Source organism: Panicum virgatum, chromosome 2N, assembly GCF_016808335.1.
Source record: "Panicum virgatum strain AP13 chromosome 2N, P.virgatum_v5, whole genome shotgun sequence".
Taxonomy (NCBI): Eukaryota; Viridiplantae; Streptophyta; class Magnoliopsida; order Poales; family Poaceae; genus Panicum; species Panicum virgatum.
In genome coordinates, this window is record NC_053146.1 from 17751636 (window position 1) to 17763947 (window position 12312).

The following is a 12312-nucleotide window of genomic DNA, read 5'->3' on the forward strand; positions in this document are numbered from 1 at the left end:
GCCGGCGGTGGCCCACTTGCCCCTCCTCCCCTCAGCTCCGGCCTCTGCCTCCTCGGCCCGTCCCAATTGTGGACGCCGAGACGGAACCCAGAAGCGCATCACCCCCGCCCGCCCGTCAACCACCCCCCGCGCCCGGCCCACTGCACCCTCCCCCACTGCCAGCGCGGCCCCACCTCCCACTCCCGCACCGGCCGGCCCACGCTGCGCCATCGTGGACCCGGTCCACCCACTCCCCCGCCCCCAACCAAGTTGACAGAATCATTTCCCCATCCGATCAGCGAATCGCTCGCCCGCACGCCGCCTCGTCCACCCCCTCCCACGGCGGCCGCGGCCCCGCGCGAGGCGGGCCCCCCCTGTCGGTGTCGTGCGTGGTGTCCCCCTGGCCCGGGTGGGCGCGCCGGTCCGTCATGCGAAAGGCCGCCTCCCATTTCCCCCTCACATCTCGGCTCGTCACATCTCATCCCTCCCCCCCCGTCTCGCTCTCGCTCTCTGCGTTGGAGGCCAGGCCAAGGCGAGGGATTTGGTTCGCGAGCTCCTCCACGTCGTCGTCGTCCTCGGCCCGCCCGCCGATCTCGCCAGCGCCGCCGCGGCGGAGGTGAGGCCCGCGCTCTCTCCGCCTGAGTGTTCCCCCCGGGTTCGAGCTCCCCGTCGCCCTGTGCGCGCTTGGTTAGGATCGGGATTCGATGCTTCCGTCTGGCAGGAATTGGCGCGGGGGTATCAGGTTATGTGCTGTGCGGCTGGCGCGTCCTGGGAGCTGCGATTTGCCTTGGTATAGATTGGCGGGTGGATTCCTATGAGGCGTGAAATTGTCCGAGGCAGCATGCCGGTGTGGGCTCGTGGGGGAGTGGAATTCGGAGTGTCCACGATTAGGTGGCGCTTTGAGTAGTATCGTTTATAAGATAGATAGAAAAGTAATTATCAGTGTTTTCGAGATTGTCTTGGGAGACGTATCCAGTGCAAACCAAGTTTTGGTGCAAACCCCGTGTAAACCTACTAAAAAATATTTCAAAAAATTCTGAAAAAAATCATGAATGTGTTTCTCAGCTTACCTCATCTATATATAAAATTTCATGGTCGAATTCATCTTACCCTAGAAGTTACAAAAAAGACAAATTTTCTGACAAACAGTAATGGTTCAAATGCACCCCAAATTTGTCTTTTTTGTAACTTCTAGGGTAAAATGAATTTGACCATGAAATTTTATATATAGGTGAGGTAAGCTGAGAAGCACATTCATGATTTTTTCAGAATTTTTTGAAATATTTTTTAGTAGGTTTGCACGGGGTTTGCACTGGATATGTTCCCTTACTTATGATAGTTGAGGTACTACCATGCTTCTTGTTACAGTCCCGTGGCGAAGAATCAGAATAACTGCCTGAGTAAACAACTTATTTGACCATCTAGAATATCAGGCTATGTGTCATGGGGCTTTCCTTCTACCGTGGAAGGACCCAGAACTAGTGTCTTTCCACAGCCTGTATACACTATGGACTATGCACACTACACTAGTTGCTGGTCAGCTGTATTTGCCTAAAAAGTCATGTACACGTAGGTTGCTTTTACTTTAGCGTTGACCTTCCATGGTAGGCGGATTAACGAAATTTTGATTCATAAGTTTCTTGTTTATCCTTCAAGTTATGAGATCAAGGATTCTTGTTGTAACAAAAATGAATGGTTTTACTTCATTGCAGATGCAATAATCCTAGGCGAGGAGCATATTCAGGAGTCAAGACAGAAAGGGCATTATACGCTGGAGGAACATTGTGTTGGTGGTAGCTGAGGTTTCTGCACATTCATAGATGGAGAGATTAAGCACCAACAAGCTCTACAGTTCTGGAGTTCCTGTAACTGTGCCAACATCTCTGCCTTCTATACCGGCCTCTCTGGAAGAGAGCTTCCCAAGGCTTCCGGATGGGCAGAATGTTTTGATAGAGAGAGAAATGAGGAACACAGCAACTCATCAAACCACTGTTGCTCCTATCCGCAGCCAGTTTCACTCAAGTACTGGATCTGTCGGGCCTTTGTGTTCGCCCCCGGCTGTAAGGTTCTCGTCGGTTTCAAACCCTGAGCAATACTCCAATCCCGCTCCTTACAATTCCCAGGCACCAACTACTGCAAGTTCTTCAACGTTGAATTATGGATCACAGTATGGAGGCTTTGGACCATCCTTAACTGATTTTCCTAGTGATGTCGAACCAGCCTGGTGCTCTGATCCAGTTGAGAGCATTCTTGGATACTCTGGTGATGTCCCTGCTGGAAATAATTTGACTGGGAGCACTTCCATTGGAGCTTCAGATGATCTTACTAAGCAAACTGAATGGTGGACTGAACTTATGAATGATGATTGGAAGGAGATTGGTGATAATCCAGCGTCTGCAGAAACTCAACAGGTAAACATGGAAACACGGACTCTCATTTGTGCTAATCCTTACCTAACTGAATAATCGGTTCATTGAGTCTTGGTCCTTGCCAGCTAGTTGATGATGAACCAATAAGTCTGCAATCATACTGCTGATGTTCTATAAGTCGTGTCAGATGCTTTGCAATCTTATTGTCTGCCATGCTTTTTTGTTCATATTTTATATGTGATACATAAATTAATGTACTTGGAAGTCTTACAAAGCTTGTTCACTAATTATATCAATTCAAAGATAGTGGTGATCTTTTTAAATTTGAAGCAGCTTCACGCCTTCGCCTCAAAGTGGTCTCCAAATAGTTTCTGTATTTTGTTGTATTTTACTAGACTTTGACTAAGAAAGGATTATCAATTGTGTGTATTTATACCGATTTTTTCTTTGACATCTATAGTGTCCTCAGATGCTAGAATATGGATATTGCAGTTTGCATCACAAGTTGAGATGCTGTCAGGAGCTGCCTGATATTTTTGTCGGTTGCTTTTTAGTTATAACCTAGCAACAACCAACAAGCATGATGACTAAACTGCATCTAGTGTGAAGCTGAATCATCTCAAGCGATCTCAGACAGGCTTGAGTTGGCTATGATGCACTAGTGGCTTTAGCATCATTTTTGTACAATCTCCTATTTAGGAGTTTCGTAAGAAAATGAAGCAGGCTCCAGGTTTTCTGGGTTGAACTATTGTGTTTGCAAATGACAAGAACACAAACGGCCAAGTTGCTTTGCTTGAATCGGCTTGTACTTTTTCCTGCACTGGGGTTCAATTTTAGCAATGCAACATGCAGAATTTTGTATGAATTTATTCAAGTTGAGTTCAAGAAATTCATATTGAAGTTGAAATCAGGCATAAATTTTCTTATTTTATGAAACATTCAATTTCCAGTGAAAGCGTCAAACTTGTCTTGGCTAGGTCACTTCTCTTTGCTAACCAAAACTGCACTATGCTCTTTGTTTATAAATCTTTATGCGAATTTATTCAGCTCTATATGTGTTACTTTGGTTGGACATTGCTTAATTTATGCCTCACATAGGTTGGACCACCTGCTCAATCATCCATCTCAGTTCACCAATCAGCTACCCAACAAACAGTTTCATCTCAATCTGGAGAACCTTTGGCAGTTGTGGCACCCTCACCCAGTGCTGGCTCCAATACTGCCAAGGCACGCATGAGATGGACTCCTGAACTTCATGAGCGCTTTGTAGATGCTGTCAATCAACTTGGTGGCAGTGAAAGTGTGTATTGTTTGAAGACAACTTCTATCTACCGTGATTGAATATTTTCATTATGACATTACTCTTAAACTATTGCAGAAGCAACTCCTAAGGGTGTGCTGAAGCTGATGAAGGCAGACAATTTGACCATTTATCATGTAAAAAGTCACCTTCAGGTCTGATAGCTAGCCCTACTGCTGGTTATTACTGAAAATAGGAAAAAAAGTATCAGCTATCTGATTTTGATGTAACTTAACTTTTCAGAAGTACAGAACAGCTCGATACAGACCAGAATTATTTGAAGGTCTGTCATGTTCCGCTTGCAATGTGTTCTATTTCTTTGTACTTGCTGTAATTTCTTCAAGAGTTTTACCATGATCAGCAATTTGAAAATTTTCAAATTTTCAGGCTCTTCAGAAAAGAAGGTAGCATCAAAAGAAGATATACCATCTATTGATTTGAAAGGGTAAGCGTGCAACTCGCATGAAACTCATTTAGTTTGTTTTGATGTTATTGATGTCAATACAGTGTGAAAACTGTACATTTTGTGTTTTACTTTAAATAAAATGCCTGATCTGGAAGCTAGCATATTGTCACAATCATATTTTGAGCAAAAACATGAATGATAGCACTGAAGTTTATTGTTTTCAGGAACAAAAGCACAAATAGTTAATAGGCAAATTATCAAACATAGATGATTTGTTTGCACATCAATCTGGTTATAAGTTGCAACCAATTTCAACACTATTTCCGAGCTGTATGTAAACAGATATTCATGGACTTCATATTCCTGCTCCCTAGTGAATCTAGGTTCTATATCTAGTTCCACAGATTTTACCGTTGATTGGATGTGTTCTATGTCCAACACATAACTGCATCTGATATTCTGATCTGATGAATATTGCAGTCGCTGCAGTGTCCACAACAATAACAGTTTTTTGGCCTTCATTCCAACCGCTAGTCTCTTTTCTTGTTTATTGTTTTTACCTTTTAGTTATGGAATAGTTTGCAATTTTAGCCAAGTTGTACGGCTATCCTAAATTACTTGGTTACAGGGTCCTGAACTTCAGTTCTTCTGTTGTGCTACAAGAGTTGTTTCTGATAAACAGTTGCAGCGTCCCCTGTAATTATGGTTGTTTGATATTCGTTTTGTTGCAAATGCCATTATTTTTTTTATGGGAACCTGTTAACATTCTAGCCAAGTTATATGGACATTCAAAATTACATAGTTCATATTAGGGGTTCCTGAGAATTAGTTCTTTTATTGTGCTGCAGGAGTTTTGATCTCACTGAAGCACTTCGTCTCCAGTTAGAACTTCAAAAGCGGCTTCATGAACAGCTTGAGGTATTATTATACTTGCTCTTTTAATGCTTTTGATTTTGATATCTGAAGGAGGATCAGCAGGGTCTAAAATCTGTGTAATTCGGAGTCGGTGGTGCATGCAGTTACTTTATTGTACTATTCTTTTTCTTTGCAACAAAACAATTCTCCCATCAGCCTGCTACAGTTTTAATTTACTTCAATTTTGAAGTCATATTGGTAATAGTCATGCTATCTTTAAAAACAATAGTTTTAGTGCAATAAACTCTTATTTAGCCAAGTCTTGAAGTACATGTGTACATAGCATGTTAGAGTGGTGAGGAGATTTAACCTCCATTTTCTTTTATGGTTTGCATCTTTTTCTAGGCACAACTAATATGATAGTAGTGGGTTCATTGGGCGAAAAGCCTTAAGCAGTAAGCACTAGATGGCAATGAGTTTTACAATTTCACTGTCAAAAATATGCTAGGTTTAGCAATGCTGGCTTGTGCATCTCTGATGATAACCACTAACCACTTCGGTTTCAAATTTGAGCCAGCAAACAGTCGGTTGTTCCAGTGAGAGTAGTTCTGATGAACTTGAACAACATACAGTAAATATGTACAACAGCCTTGTGCAGGCTTATTGCTTTTATGTTCCTGAAAAATGACTGGTAACAATGTACACGACATACTGGCCCTGTTTGGATCCATGTGTTATTTAGTAACACACCCCAAATAACCCCAAATAATACTTGAGAGCCAGACTTGTGTGTTATTTGGCACTAACACACCCCAAAACTCTAACCCCTCCAAGGGGTGATTATTGTGTTACTTCTGGGGGGCCCACTGAAAAAAAAGAGCATTGGTTCTTTAAGTACCATTAAATGCTAAATAACACTAGGATCCAAACTAGTAAGTGTTATTTCTTTGGAGGATTATTTGGAGGGGTTAAAAACTAACACTAACACTAACAATAGGATCCAAACACGGCTACTGTCTTGCTGAATTTCACCCTCATGTTTACATGGAATGCAGATTCAAAGAAGTTTGCAGCTAAGAATTGAGGAACAGGGGAAATGCCTTCAAATGATGCTGGAACAGCAGTGTATACCAGGGACAGAAAAGGCAACTGATGCTTCAACCTCAGCAGAAGGATCGAAGTTATCTTCCGAGACTCCAGAACCTTCTGCTGTGAAGGAAGTTCCAGAAACCAGTAAAAATGGACCATCCAAGCAAACAGGTATGCACATCTAAGAAAGGCTTCCACTTGTGGTGATACTGATTTTGTGATGAGGAGGCATAGATAACTGATGGTTTCCGGCCTTTTGTTTCAGAATCAGGTGATACCCAATGAAGTTGCAAGCAGGTTCTCCCCAACCTGGCCATGAAATGGGTGTGGTTGTTTTCAAGCTTAAGTCAAGTCGTTTTTGTCCTTTCGAGGGAACAGATATGAACAACTTTGCGAAGCCTGGCCAAGTGCGTGTAACTAGGCGTTAGTTGTACAGTACCCACCATCACGGTTCCGATGAATCCCGTGCTATGTGGATGATGTAGGGTTCAGAAGACAGCGCAAGCACAATTGTCAGGAATTTGACATTCTTGCCTTTTTCTCCTTTGTTAGGGATCAAGTGGCATCTGCTAGGCATTTGATTATGGGCTAATCCAAGTATTCACAATAATATTCAGCACCTCTCTTTGTTTAGAACATAGCATGGTACCCAAATATGATCAAGGATGTATTACCTTTGTATGAGAATCATGGGCCGCACTTCGGTTCTGTTGGATGATCGCTGTGGTGGAGAATTGTTCTCGTGAATGATAGTAGAGGATTTGGGGTGACCTGTTCGAATGTGGACAGACATGGCTACATCAATATTACTCGCATCGCATCTTTCTTACCATTGGATGCGAAACACAGAATATACCATGAATGCATTATACTTACGGATAGTATCGAATGATGCATACCAAAAATGAACCCAGTGTTTTCTAGTTTATTTGAAGTCATGGACGTGTAGCAGTACGATCTCTTTGAGGCATGAGCAGTCACCGCGCGCGTTGTGAAGGCAGTGTAAATGGCAGTGATTAACAGGTGCTATGGAAGGTTTCAGCACCATAACTTTCACCACACTATCTTTTTTTTTAAATAATTGCACCTGTAAAGTGACTTGAATTCATGTGTAAATAAATTGTAGCTTCAAAATAAACTCCTTTAATAATGTATAAGAAAAGAGTTATGCATTGACGGGATACAAAACACTGCAATTTTTTGGAACCTATGTACTCACCATCACCAAGCACAGCTATAAGCGACTAAAATTCATGTGTGTTGAAGTCTTCTAAAGCTAAATAACTCGAACAAACATATATGTGGATTCTGAAGTTACAAAGCAACAATGGATTCTGAAGTCTTCTAAAAAGTTTGGTCTTTGTATTCAAGCTACTAAATACTTTTTCAAATGTCAGCCAAATTTCTGAAACTATGACCCATATATTGTCCAAAATGTCTAACCGGATTACTTGGTTTACGCCCTAGCTAGCTATATTGTGGTTGCTCAAGAAGAAGAGCGGGGTAGCTATGCCTTGGGGTCGAACTTCCTCCACGGCTTGTAGTCCTTGCTCCCCAGCATCTGCTCCACCTCCTCGAACTGGAGCCCCTTGGTCTCCGGCACCAGCAGGAAGAGCAGCAGGAACGACGCCGCCGACACGCCGCAGAAGAGAAGGAAGGTGCCCGCCGTGCCCAGCGCCTGCGTCAGGCTCAGGAACGTCTGCGTGACGAGCAGGTTGGACGTCCAGTTGGCCACCGCCGCGATGCCGCCGCAGATGCCCCGGAACCGGAGCGGGTACACCTCGGAGTTGATGAGCCACGGCACGCTGCCCATGCCCGGCGAGTAGGACACGATGTACGCGCCCAGCGCCACCAGCGCCAGCCACCCGAAGGAGCTCGGGCACCCGCGGCTGTACCACTCGCGCCGCCCGCCGCGGCACGCGCGCCGCGCCTCGTCCGACGCCGCCAGGCACGCGCCGGGGAGGAGCTTGTCGGTGTCGGCGCAGAAGCCGCACCCGGAGGCGGCCCGAAGGCAATGGGTGCAGGTCCACCCCGCCCCGGCGCCGGCGAACTCCGGGCACGTGCCGTTGGCGCCGAACAGCGCCGTCCCGGCCGGGCTGACCTCCGGCGCGTGGCTGTCGACGGCGAAGAAGACGCCGCTGAGCATGGCGAGGCACGCGACGATGCCGGCGAGGCTGAGCAGCATCAGCCGCCGCCGCCCCGCCTTGTCGACGAAGAACATGCTCACCACGGATCCGGCGGCGTTGAGCCCCGAGGTGACGAGCGACAGCGCCAGCGCCGTGCTGTTGGACGCGAACCCGGCGAGCTGCACGATGGTCGGGCTGTAGTACATGACGGTGTTGATGCCCACCAGCTGCTGCGCCACCTGGCAGAGCACGCCGGCGGTGAGCCCGCGCCGGACCACCACGCTGCCGAGCGCCTTCCGGAGCGTGCCGGCCAGGCCCGCGCCGCCGAGGGACCGCTCCTGGGCCATGTCGGACTCCACCGACACCCGGAGCGCCTCGATCTCCCCCTCCACCTCGTCGGGCGGGTACACCTTGCGCATGATCTCCTCGGCCTCGGCCTTGCGGTCCTTGCGGTAGAGCCACCGCGGCGACTCCGGCAGCGCGAGCATGAGCAGGAACTGGAGGAGCGCCGGCACGCCGGCGACGCCGAGCATCCACCGCCACGTCCCGCTCACCTTGGTGAAGGCGAGGTTGATGAGGTAGGAGAGGAACTGCCCCGCCGTGATGAGCAGGCCGTTGGTGCTGACCAGCGCGCCCCGGATCCTCGCCGGGGAGGCCTCGGAGATGTAGAGCGGCGACGTCATGGAGGCCATCCCGACGCCGAGGCCCACCAGGACCCTGCCCACGATGATCACCGCGGGCGCCGGCGCGAAGCACATGACCAGGGAGCCGGCCAGGAAGAGCAGGTCGGCGATCAGGATCGACGGCCGCCGCCCGAACCGGTCGTTCATCCAGCCACCCGCGCCCGCGCCGACGATCGCCCCCGCGACCGCCATGCTCACTATAGTCTCCTGTTTGTTGCAGCATCCCGGGCACCATTAGCTTGTGAACCGCGAGGAATTGGAAGAGCAAGAGTCGAATCAAGAACGAACCTGCAGCACGGTGCTCTTCTCGACCTCCTCGAAATCGTCCCGAATGTACAAGAGAGCTCCTGATATGACGCCTGCATGCGTAGAGAAGAAATCAAGACGAAATGCACTAGCACTAGACTAGTTGCATTGAACATTAGAGGCAGATGAAATGGGTCTTTCTATCTGAAAGAAAGCAACTGATCAGCTCTGCTCATCATCCCAAAAAGAGTCTATGGTATGCACACATTTTAGTTACGACATGGTGAGCTCTGAACAACTCCTAGCATAACAATGCATTTAGTATCAATTGCTGACTTCCTGGAGCACAATGCAAGAAAGTTGAGAGTTTAGACGGACCTGTGTCATAGCCGAAGAGGAGGCCACCGATACCGGCGGAGAAGGCGAGGCGGAGTATGAAGGGCTGCTTTGACGTCAGGTAGAGCAAGTCCCTGAACTCGGTGCTCTCTGCTTTGTGGATACCACCTTCCATGCCGCGCAGATTAAAATCCTGAAAAATTGTAGCAAGCAACACGAAGAACAGAGTAGACTATATTAGGGAGGTCGTGTCTGAATTTTGGAGTTTTTCTTCAGGCCATATATCGTACAATAAGTTGTTCAGAAAAGTAAGATGCATTTTAACTAGTGAAAATTCAAATTTTACAAACTTTGATCAATATTGGTTAAACTCTATGTATATTTAGTGTATAAACTTTGCATCAATATACTTATACCGAGGATGATTTTGAAACTATATTGAGTCTTTAGACATTGTACTGTAAGAGAAACTAAGGATCAAATCTACTTTGTAAGAGCATCTCCAAGAGACTCTTTATATCTACTCTAATTTATAGGAATAGAGATTTTGTTGAAAATTTACCCTCCAATAGCCTCCACAATTGAATATCCAAATATAGATATTCTCTGTTCCAGATTTCATGCTAGCCGAAGATGGAGAGCAAGGATAACTACTACACAAAAGATATAGAAAAGTTGTTGAAAAATATAAATGTATGAAAAATGATTTTTACTCAAATGACTCTCCAAATGACGATTTAGAGAGTAGATTTTAGAATAGCTCTTGGAGATGCTCTAAGACATTGTAAATTTTTGTTTCGATTAAGTTAGATACTTTGCAGGACTAACGAGGTGTGAACAAGTTGGTAATGGCGCAACAGGAAGGATGGTTGTTCTCCCTAGGATGCATATGGGTCGGTTCCGGCTCATGTTAGCCATGTGTCTTTACACTTGAGAAAATTTTGAAATATCAAAGCTGTTTTGCCAATCATGCATGCCTCAGATGAAAATTATGGACCATTGTTAATTGTGGAAATGGGGAAATAATCCTTGTGCAAATAACGATGAAGCCTGAGCACATCCTCACTTACCTCTCAAGCAAACTCGACCAAGTGCTTGTTTCCTGCTGCTTGAACAGCGATGCCCTTGGCAGCGCGATGGGGGCGCCGGCGGCTGATCGCCGGTCGCAGATTCCCAGCTCCGTTGGGTCGTCGAGGATGGACCGGGAATATTCAACGCGAGAGCTAGGCATCAGGAACGAGCGTTGTCGCCGGTCTCCTGCCACTTACTACGTACTGGCTTTAGCCGAGAGGATCGGTCCATCAGCCGTGTGTCAAGTTTGCCAAGTTTAGGACGACCGAGATCCTATTTCCGGGGACTAATCTGCACACGTGGAGAGCTTTGTTAGCAGACTTCTTAGGCTTAGGACCGTACTGATGTGTGTGGTGTCTAGAGGTTCCACGTTCTACGATCTCTCTAGTACCACACACTAGAGCCCCTTGGCCCACTTCCAGCTCTAATACTCCGTTTTCAAGGCATCTCTGGAGATGTATTTTTAGGGTAGGTAACGCTATCACCAGTCTTTAAAAAATTTCAGAAGCGGGCTACAGTGCGAGTCTCTTCTAAAAATAATTTTTAGGGATGAGTGATAACATCACCTGCATCTACAATAATGGTTTTACGCAAATAAATTCAGAACCTTTTTATATGATCTTGGATGAAGTCAAACTTTATATTAAATTGTAGAGATTGACAAGACCTAAAATTTTATAGCTAATAACTTTTTTCATTTAAGGTTATTTAATTTTCTAAAAAATTATTATAAGTTTTTTTAATTTTAACATATAGAATTTTTTAATTTGTTTTAAACAACCTCGGATGTAGAGTAGCTTCATATCAAAATTGTAATGATAAGACCTAGAATTTTATACTTTATATATTATTCATTTAAGACCGTTTAGAATCACAAGATTAAATTGTTGTACTCTATAGCACGTGAGTTGTACTACATAGTATGAATTTAGTATACCTGAATGTGAAAGCAATTTGAACATATGTTGGGGATCGTGATATTTTGACCATTTAAAAAAATATTTGAGATATGTATCACATATCATTTGTGAGTATATGCAGAAATGTTTATATTTTAAAAGAAAAAAGAAAAAAATAAATAATTGTAGGTGCATGTGTTGGTGTCATCCGCTCCTGTAAATCAATTTTAGAGTCAAAATAAAAAACATAGTATAACTCTTAGAGTCACAAGTGACTGTGGATTATGGTGGAGAGGAGGGTGCACACGAGACTTCAGGTAAGTGGTTGGAACTTCAGTTAAGGAGTGTGCATATTTTATCAAAAATTATAAATCGATAGTAGAGGGGCTTGTGGTGGTGGCGCCCTTGGCTGGGATGTTTTTTCTATTTTTTATTTGATTTTTTTGTGTTCTTGCTCCTGCTTTGCAATTGTTTTGCCCTTTTTTACTTTGTGATTTTGCCCTTTATCTTTCATACATCATTGCAATTTTGCCCTTCGTCTTTGTGTATTTGCCTTTGTTTTGACGGTTGACTATGGGTAAAGTCGTACTAATTTGTGAATAGTAAAGGGCAAATCACAAAGTTAGAAAAAATGAGGATGAACATACAGTTACACTTCAAAGTAGGGGTAAGAACACAAATGCCCCTTTTTATTTTGATGTTTTCAATTTTTTCTAACTTTTATTATTTTCTAGATACTAGATATGCTCATTGCCCCTGAAAATCAATTTCTAGGGGTGGTGATGGGGCGATCTGTGACATCTAAAAAATTAGGGGCCAAATCAAAAGAAATTATAAAGCAAATAAGAGAGAAATTAAAATGGTTCGGTGTTAGGTTACTTTTTAATGATGCTCATTTGGAAGTCAAATAAAATCAAAAGTAATATGGAACTTAAATTTTGGCCAAAATAAAA

At 44.7% G+C, this 12312-nt stretch overlaps 2 protein-coding genes across 3 annotated transcripts; one reads left to right on the plus strand and one right to left on the minus strand.

Annotated features, from left to right (window-relative positions):
- Positions 1-408: 408 nt before the first annotated feature.
- On the plus strand, positions 409-6771 carry LOC120659903 (protein PHOSPHATE STARVATION RESPONSE 2-like). 2 transcript variants are annotated; one of them, XM_039938167.1, is made up of 9 exons: positions 409-595; positions 1692-2390; positions 3447-3648; positions 3727-3803; positions 3892-3931; positions 4036-4093; positions 4903-4972; positions 5965-6169; positions 6270-6771. In XM_039938167.1, the coding sequence occupies exons 2-9, from the start codon at positions 1800-1802 to the stop codon at positions 6281-6283; spliced, it is 1257 nt and encodes a 418-aa protein (XP_039794101.1). In that variant the 5' UTR covers positions 409-595; positions 1692-1799; the 3' UTR covers positions 6284-6771. The 2 variants fall into 2 exon arrangements, with proteins under 2 accessions (XP_039794101.1, XP_039794100.1); XM_039938166.1 differs by having other exon boundaries at positions 6264-6770.
- A 517-nt stretch (positions 6772-7288) lies between these two features.
- Positions 7289-9578, minus strand: LOC120658753 (inositol transporter 4-like). The gene is made up of 3 exons (XM_039936959.1): positions 9432-9578; positions 9096-9166; positions 7289-9014 (listed from the first exon to the last, which is right to left on the minus strand). Exons 1-3 carry the CDS (start codon positions 9562-9564, stop codon positions 7506-7508), a joined length of 1713 nt encoding a protein of 570 aa, XP_039792893.1. The 5' UTR covers positions 9565-9578; the 3' UTR covers positions 7289-7505.
- Positions 9579-12312: the final 2734 nt, after the last annotated feature.